General features: G+C 27.0%; 1 protein-coding gene across 2 annotated transcripts; it reads right to left on the reverse strand.

Annotated features, from left to right (window-relative positions):
- Window positions 1–617: 617 nt before the first annotated feature.
- Window positions 618–8,947, reverse strand: Cdk4 (Cyclin-dependent kinase 4). Of its 2 annotated transcripts, XM_015518959.2 has the most exons (9): window positions 8,787–8,947; window positions 7,978–8,508; window positions 7,734–7,902; window positions 7,517–7,658; window positions 3,586–3,753; window positions 3,324–3,484; window positions 3,122–3,257; window positions 2,647–2,756; window positions 618–1,288 (listed from the first exon to the last, which is right to left on the reverse strand). In XM_015518959.2, the coding sequence occupies exons 2-8, from the start codon at window positions 8,078–8,080 to the stop codon at window positions 2,679–2,681; spliced, it is 957 nt and encodes a 318-aa protein (XP_015374445.2). In that variant the 5' UTR covers window positions 8,081–8,508; window positions 8,787–8,947; the 3' UTR covers window positions 618–1,288; window positions 2,647–2,678. The 2 variants fall into 2 exon arrangements, with proteins under 2 accessions (XP_015374445.2, XP_089084126.1); XM_089228000.1 differs by lacking the exon at window positions 8,787–8,947 and having other exon boundaries at window positions 618–1,285; window positions 7,978–8,740.
- Window positions 8,948–9,190: the final 243 nt, after the last annotated feature.

Consider the following 9,190-nt stretch of genomic DNA (forward strand, 5'->3'; position numbering starts at 1 on the left):
TTAAAACTCATAAAAAAATGTGTTGATGTTTTTATTTATTTATTATTAATAATCTGGCAGTTAATATTGTTAACGGTTTCATAATTTATTATTTAAAACTATATTACCTACATTTATACAATTATAATTTATAAATTTAAATAGTGCAGCATTATAATGTTATTAATAAGTTATAAGTATATAACAATATAATATAATATTATATATTGTATTACTTTTATGTATAAGATTGTTGATTTTTAATCACTCAAGATTCTAGTATTTCTGACATAGTTTATAAATTATAATACAATGAATTAATACCAACATACAATATTCTATACTTGTACAGTTACTAGCTTAATTTATAACCAATAACATATAATATTTGTAGACCTTGGTTGATAACTGATAAGTTATTCATAATCAATGTTTTTTATGCGTGATCAATATATTGTTTTGAATCATCTTTAACGGAATACATTTAAAAGAAAACAAACAATACATCATAATTTATTCAAATATTTTATGTAGAGTGAAATTTTCTATTATATAATATTTCAATTGAAAATTTCACATTCCAACCCTTAGATGTAATAAATAAAATTTAAGATTAGCACAGAATCAAAATACATATATTTAAAAATAAACAGTCCATTTATTTCATATCTAAACATAAAAGTATATTTTAAGACTGAAACAACTAAAATTAAAAAAAAAGCAGGAAGATAAAAAAATATTTTTAAATTAAAAAAATGAGGTACGGACCCAATTAAAAAATCAAAACCCATGCTATTCAATAAAATACATAAGATAAAATATGTACAAAACATTAAATAGAAATAAAATGCATTTTTCGCACTTTGATCCAATCAGTGCACAAAATGAAAAATACTAGAAAAAAAACTTAAATTATACAAGTACAGACAAAAGGAAGTTAACACGGAAAAGTAAGCCAGTAAAGAGAAAAAAAATGGCAAGTCTTTTGATTTACTGATTAAAAGGTATGGTCATTGAGCAAAATAAAAATAATTTTCAAAATGTATGGTCAATTACAAGACTTTGAGATCCAAAGTTGGATATAAACAGTGGGAGATCTTAAAATTAATTAGTTGGTAAAAAAATATATACTGGTTATATTTTGGTAACTGTTCTACACAAATGGTTAACCACACTGGAACTCAAATTGTAACATCTAATTAGGAATATTATAATTTTCTTTGAGACTTGCAATACTGTTAAGTATAATAACTTATACATTGCCTCAGACTCATACAAACTAAGTATCTGCATGCTTTAAAATAAACTTCTGAAAAAAACAAAATGAGATTTATTAAATGGATTATCTATTTAAGAGGCTAGAGAATAAAATATTTCAAAACTATAGTTTACTCTAAGGTATTGGTAATGATGTTTAAAACTTTTATACTTCATATATTTTCTTTTAATTGATCATATAGCAGACCAATCTGTTAAATTTCTTAGTATTTAAAAGCAGTTATATTAATATAAATTATTATTGTGTGTTTTTGCAATGTAGGCTTTTTCAATAATATATTTTTAAATATCAATATTATTTTGCCTTATGCAATATTGAATTGCTATAGAAAAAAAGTATCAATAGCTCTATGAGTATAATTGATTAAATAATGACAATAAGTAATAAACAAATTGTTTTTTTAAATATATCATACAATAATATTATAATTCTTAGGCAATTGCTTGGACTATAGATTAAACATTACAGTTAATCGTTGATGTATTTTGATTTTTGATATATTATAATCATTGGTATCTAAATTTTAGAAAAAAAACATCATGATATCAATTGAATCAAAATATTGATAGCTGAAGAAGCCTAATTTATTAGGTAAATTTAATTGTTTTTTATAATAAAATGGATACATCCTAGGTATTATTTATAACAATATCATTGAGATTTAAAAGAATAAGTTATATTTTAAACTTTTATAGATCATTATCATCCTGACCCTATAGTTAGTAGAATAATTTATTTTAATCGGATAGACTATAACAATGTAAATAAAGGTGATTAATATACAATTTTATTTTATTAAGTATTTAGATACAGTCATAATTTGTCTATAGTTCCCAAGGATGCATGTTATATACAATCTTTTATCAGTGGTGTTTTTTAACTTTATTTTGATAAATTTTAATTTTGTAACATTACGTGTCTATATGAAACTAGCACAAAATCCTTAATAGCTTTATTGCAAGATTCTAGAATCATAGAGTATATTCTAAATATAACATTTCTTAATGATTTCTAGATTAAAAAAAAAAGGCTGTTATTGAATAAAATAATAATTCTGATAGCTTAAATATCAAAAATTGAAAAAGTAATAAATGATTTGTATAGAAAATAGCCAATATAATTTAAATATAGCACCATTTATGCATTATGCAAAACTACAATATTTAAAAAAATATATTAATCAAAATTTTATTAAGGTATTGTAATTGATTCTAGATTTTTCTATAAGAATAAGATAATACACAGAAACTTGAAATAAAATATTAAGATGATAATACATATTTAAGTATTGATAGTAATTATACCATGCCCATTGCCCATATAAATGCACCAATAATCTGTTTTTTATAATTGCAGTTTTTTTTTAGTTTTTCACATTAATTACTTACATTAATAGTCTCTAAGGAAGATAAAATCAAATTTATGTTTCATTAAAGTATGGATGTTTCAAAGCCTCACGAGCTGACACTCGTTCAGTACTGTCAAACATCAACATTTTCTGAAATAAAATAAAAAAAATAGAATTATTTTTAAAATGTTCAAACTAGTCAGTAGCATATTTTATTATAAAACCAATAATAAAAACAAAAGACAATGGACCGTTAAAAGCCATTATTACCAAAATTGATTTTTTTTTTAAGTAAGTTATGAGCATTTCAAAATATTTAATTATCTGGTATGTCTTGTATGTGTGTAAGACAAAGACAACACACGTGGGTGTGAGGTCCTCTTAATATAATTTTATCAGTAATACAATATTACAAAAAATTAATAATAACAGACTACACTGAATCAAAAAACCTATTATTTAATTAATTAATATGAAAAAAATTATTTATTGTCTATTAATAAAACTTATCTTACCATTAACAAATCTTTTCCCTTAGAACATATATCAGGGATTACAGTCTTCAAACAAGTCTGTGGATATGACTCAAAAGAACTCCTCAATAGAGAAACATTCTTTGGCCAATTTAATGCAGATGGTAGACCAATCACCCTAAAATTATTTTAAATTTTTAATCTAACTAACAACATTTTTATTTTATTAATTTTAAACAATTACCTAAATATCCTATCTAACTGTTCAGCTTCAGATTCGCCATCAAATAGAGGAGATAATTTGTACATCTCTCCCATTATACAGCCACAAGCCCAAACATCAACGGCAGTAGCATAAGGTAAACCTAATAAAACTTCAGGTGCTCGATACCATAATGTTACAACCTAAATAATAATAAACTTTAAGCATAACATAAAACCTACATAAAATAATATTTATTTTTCAGTTGTAGAAGTTGTTGGCTTCTAATTCAATTATTACTTACAACTGAAGTCAACTTCATATCAAAATCATATATTTTAGCTAGACCAAAATCAGCAATTTTAATTCTGAGGTCACTTGATACTAAAACGTTTTGTGGTTTGAGATCACGATGTACAACACGATTACAGTGAAGAAAGTCAACTCCTGATAATATTTGTCGCATAACACTCTAGAAAGTTAAAATAAATAATATTATTTAATTTTTAATTTATATAAAATGTACTTAAGATTAATCCATATCTTCAACTAATGAACACAAGACATAACAAATTTGTTTTCAGCAGTTCCAATTTTGTATAGTAACATTTAACAATGGAGAGAATTAACCTTTCATCAATCTAATAAATGAGAAAATTGACAGTGATTTCATGAGAGGAATTCTAAATATAAATAATTCAAATACTCTTAACTTGTAAACAAATTAAGATACCATAAAACCTACAAAAAGCACAGATAATGTGCTTACATATAAATTTGTTAAAAGGTTAGGTAATTTTCTCCATTATTAAAAGTTCCTGCACAAAATTGGAATGCTGAACACAAGTTTTATGTCAATCATTTATAAGACAGACAACAAATGTGGTTGTCCTCAAATAATAAAAAAGACATTTACAACCTTGAATTAAACTGTAAACATATTTTAACACAATTGCTAATCGCATATTAAAAATTATAATAAAAATACATTTTTACATTTTAAATAAGTTTAATGAAGTTAATTAGTTAGTGATAATTACTTTTTTATTACCTGGATAAAACATAATGTTTAAGGGAATAGATAAAACAGAACATGGTTTTTGATATATTTCAGAATGTTTTTCTAAAAAAATATATATAACTAAGAAAACAAGTACTGTTATACATAAATATTGAATACATTGTTTTGTTTTAACACTAAAGTCTAATAAAGCTGATAATAAATTAACAGTACAAAATATGTATTAAAATTCATAAAAGTTGAAACAAAAAAAGAGGTGGTTATACTGGTGTACATCTATACACTTTGTCACTGTGAGATGTTTTAATTTGAATACAATGATATAAAATCATAAAAACATAATTCAATTATACAAAATCATAAAATCATAGAACATGAAAAATTATTTTGAGCATAGATGGTCTGTCAGTCTATTTCATAGGTTCTCAAACTTGTTTTATCCACCGCCCACTTTGAGAATCAAAAATTTTCTAGCGCCCCCCCCCCCAAAAAAAAAAAAAAAATTTTAACTTACCATCTAATATGTCTTTTAAAAACAGATATTTCAATTTATAATATATAAATATGCTATATCTTATTTCCGAGTTCTAACATACATTTTTAATTAGCTTTTTGGATGACAATAAATCTATATTATATAAATATAGATTTACTATTTTACATATTATATTAATATGCATATAAATATATAAATGAGAATTTTTTTAATATAATATAATATTTATATACTTATATATTTTTTCGTATCGCCCCCTAAACCAAACTCAACGCCCCCAAAATTCTTTCGGGTATCCTACCGCCCCCCTGAAGGCCACCAACGCCCACTAGGGGGCGCTATCGCCCACTTTGAGAATGACTGGTCTATTTGATTAAGTATATTTTATGATATAAATTTTTTAACATATTAATATGCAAATTTTTGTAATTTGAACTTCAAATGATTTTAGTAAAAACTTTGAATATTATTTATCTTTGAAGTTTTTAAACCACAATAACATCATATTATAAGAAACACTTCGTTAAAAAGTTAATTTTTCTAGATTATTGACGGATCAAATATTTTTTATTAATTCTAGATTTTTTACGGGACAAATATTTTTTATCGATATCAATATTTAGTACAAAAAAGCTAAGAACATTTTTTAATTCAAAATAACTTTAAATAGCTTAAAGATAACTGATGAAGTTACGTATTAAAAAATGAAACTTGATTATATTTTATAATATTTACTTGTACAAGAGTATATCAGTTAAATTAATTAATTTAATATAAATTGTATTTAAAAAAATGTATTTCAAACATATTAGGTATAATATTATATCACAAAATTGTTAAGCTAACTAACTAGTAAGTTTTGGTAAGGTTTGGTTGTAATTTCTATTAAAGATAAAAATAATGATATATACATAAAATTAACCGTCATTACATGAAAAAAAATCTAGTTACTATTTACTACTTAAAATTCTCTTAAAAGATTCTTTAATATACAAGGTAAAAATAAAATATTATATCATATTAGGTGTATAATATGCAAAAAATATCACAAATGATCAAATAATTAATCATACATAATATTATCTCTACAAATTACAAATATTCCAGCGCGATAAAATAATTTTAAGCTTAGCTGTATTAAATTAGAGGTAAAATCGATTCATTTATTTATTTATAGTTGTTATATTCAAGAACATTACCTAGAATATAAAAAGTAGATAAAAATTAAAAGTGGTACAGTAAATAAACTACTTTAAATCTTAATTTTGATTGTATTCATACAAAGTGAACTGGCTAATAAGAGTGAGAAAGTTATTGATTTAATTACAGATTATCAATTTAATAAGGTCACTATTTACATTAAGACTCCCAGTGCCGGTTATTAAATTATAGGCAACCTAATTCACATACCATTTCAGCAATACACAATCTTGTGAGTATATAGTACTGTAAATATTTAATAATGTGAGTAGATCTGTGAGCGAGAAAATTTGAACACACACACATTCATATGTAGATATCATTAAATTAACAATTAACGAAATGTTTTGTTGTTCATTTTGGGGGAAAAAAATTATTTCACTGGAATATGGAATAATCTGTTGACAACTGAATATATTTAGATGATTTCTTTTTTAATTGATAAATGACAAAATTATACAGTCAGCATAGAATTAGAAAAACTAAAAATTGTTTTTTTTAAGCTTATTATTAAGTTTAAAATTAAAATATTAAAAAACAAAATTGATCAAACTTGGTAGATTCTACAAGGCAGGATCATTATTCCCGTAAAATGTGTTTTTGAGGACAAAATTGCATTGGCACTGGGCACCTTACAACAATTTTTATGAAGCTATCAAATATTCTTAGGATTTAAAAGTCAAAGCATATAAACATTATATTGAGCTACATTTTAGAAACCATAACTAAAAAAACTAATCGCATATTAAATATATTTTTTATTATAGGTACCCATCAAGGTATACTAAAAATTAAATATGTGACTAGTATACCTAATCAAAATAAGGTACTAACTTTCTAAATTATATTTTGAAATAGATATAATAATTCAAATTAGGAATACCTACTAGGTTTTATTTTTTATATACCTATCTATTTAATTTAATGATAAAAAGGTAGGTAACCAGGTAAGTAAATATATTAATTTAATTCATTAGTAGGTAGCGAAAAGTGAACTATACATATTTCTAACTGTGTTCACTGTCCAATAATAATGTATTGCAATTTTCTCAAAATTATTAATTAAGATTAATGAGTATTTATTTTAGATGCTGTTTATTTCCATGGTCAATAAATTCTGATTCAGCTTAAAATAATTTAATGGTAGGTATACTTTTATCAGACACACCAACATAATTTTGTTACAAACTTCTATAAATTAATAGACTGAATAAACTATTTTCACAAAATATTGATTTAAATCAAGATTTAATAAGTCTGTTTGAATCTATAGTAAAATAAAAAAAGTAAAATTCTATGAGATTTTAGAAGACTAAAGCTCCTTATACATTTAGATTGGTTTTTAAATAAAATCCACTACCTAAACGATTTAAATACAGACATTTACTTACTAAAATACAATAGTTAAATAGACATATTAGATTAATACTGAAAATTTAAATGGAAAAAAATTTAATGAATAGATAGGCGCTTAAAGGTATAATTAACTAGTTAAATATAAATAAACATTGACAATACCTTAATTATTTCAGAAGACATTCCCGGTTTTGGACATCGTGCCATGTAGGTAGCTAAATCTTGTTCAATGTGTTCAAACACTAAATAAAGTGTCATACATTTCTCGTTATATAGTCTTGGCCCATGTACCACATCCAAAAGTCTAATAAGTAAAGTTAGGAGAGATAGAATAATAATATTTACAATAATTACATATGATTTATTTAATATTACATACTTGACAATATTTGGATGTTGTTGTTGATCAAGTTGCTTAAGTAGAGCAATCTCACGCAGAGTTGTCATGGGTACACCATCTTGGGCCAATGGGATTTTTATCTTTTTCATGGCTACAAATTTCCCTTTGTTGACAAGATCTCGGCCTTTGTACACGGTACCATATGCTCCTATGAAATAAATTTACAAGATTAATTTTTTTAAATAAATTTTTACATCAAGTATATCTTCCATTCTGCCCTTACCATTTCCTATCTGATTGAGTTCTTCATAGTTTTCCTTCTCTTGTAGCATTGATGACATAGCAGGGAATGTCTTGGACTGCAATCGGGAAAGTGGAGACACCATGGTGATTACAGTGGATGTGAACAATTTGTGCAGTGCAAGTTTCAACAAAACCGGGACGAGATGACAGAGTATATGACGCGAGGATTGTACACAAACTATTCAACGAACACGGGGCGAGAGGATAGTTTCACAACGCAGCGTCCTTGACACGGATCGCGATGGACGAGTCGCGACCACCTGTGGACAGTGTCGGCCCGTAGCAAAGGACTTGCTTGATTAAAGGGTGGCAACGAGAAAAACCGGAAGTACTCGGACTTGTACGACGTAGACGAAGACGGTGACGACGTATGAGTAGAAGACGAAGACGCACTTCCGGTGGATTTCTGGGCTCGCACATGCATACGTAAAACGACCGGGCTGCAAGAATACTGTACTCAGTTGATTGGGGGCACACTGTAGGCTTTGTCAAACAGCAGCAGCAGCAGCAGCTGAAAAACGACGGTTGTCGGTGATTGGTGGTGGTGCGTACGGCAGTAGGGGTGAGTGTGCGTGTACGTGTATAAGGACGAAGGAAGGCAGCTGCTAAAGTTACGTATCCGTTGTCCGTGAAAAAACGTCTGGCGTTTCGGGTATCTATCTACCTATACCTATGTGTGTATTGTGTAGTGTATGTGTGTACTCGAACAAAGGAAATGCCGCAAAAAAATAAAATACAATAATAATAATAGTAAAAAAAAACCGTTTTGTTTATAATTTTAAAGGTTACCTATTCTATTTCGTTTCCATGGGTTCGCAAAACGCAACCAGTCCGGCCGCGGGCCACTCTCGCCGTCCACTGGTCTGCGTACCGTTACGGCGATTGCACAATGGAAACCCGACAGACCAAGTCGGTCTGAAATGTTGAGCTCTCCTGAGTCTAACTCGATGACAACGACTGCAACAGCAGGCTGCTGGTGTTAGTAGTAAGTTGCTGGGCCAACCGGTTTCCCCTGCGCACTATTGTTACCATGGTTACCGGTCCACTGGTTGCAGCGGTCGATGTCAAATAACAAAACACCGAACAGCTGACTGATATTTACGTTTTTGAACGCAGTCCGCGATGACTGCACCATCAACGAAATAACACCAAATATCCAAACTCGTATTTTAATTAAATGGGGCCACCTGTTG

Source organism: Diuraphis noxia, unplaced genomic scaffold (genome assembly GCF_037042655.1).
Source record: "Diuraphis noxia isolate RWA-SAM2 unplaced genomic scaffold, SU_Dnox_SAM2 contig0004, whole genome shotgun sequence".
NCBI lineage: Eukaryota > Metazoa > Arthropoda > Insecta > Hemiptera > Aphididae > Diuraphis > Diuraphis noxia.

Bases quoted from the DNA above. Each gene is read 5' to 3' on its own strand.
- Cdk4 (XM_015518959.2), bottom strand. From the start codon at position 8,080: ATGGTGTCTCCACTTTCCCGATTGCAGTCCAAGACATTCCCTGCTATG. The intron at 3,754-7,516 runs GTATTGTCAATG...TTAACTTTCTAG, and splicing joins TGTCTTCTGAAATAATTAAG to AGTGTTATGCGACAAATATT. The intron at 3,485-3,585 runs GTAAGTAATAAT...ATTATTATTTAG, and splicing joins ATATGAAGTTGACTTCAGTT to GTTGTAACATTATGGTATCG.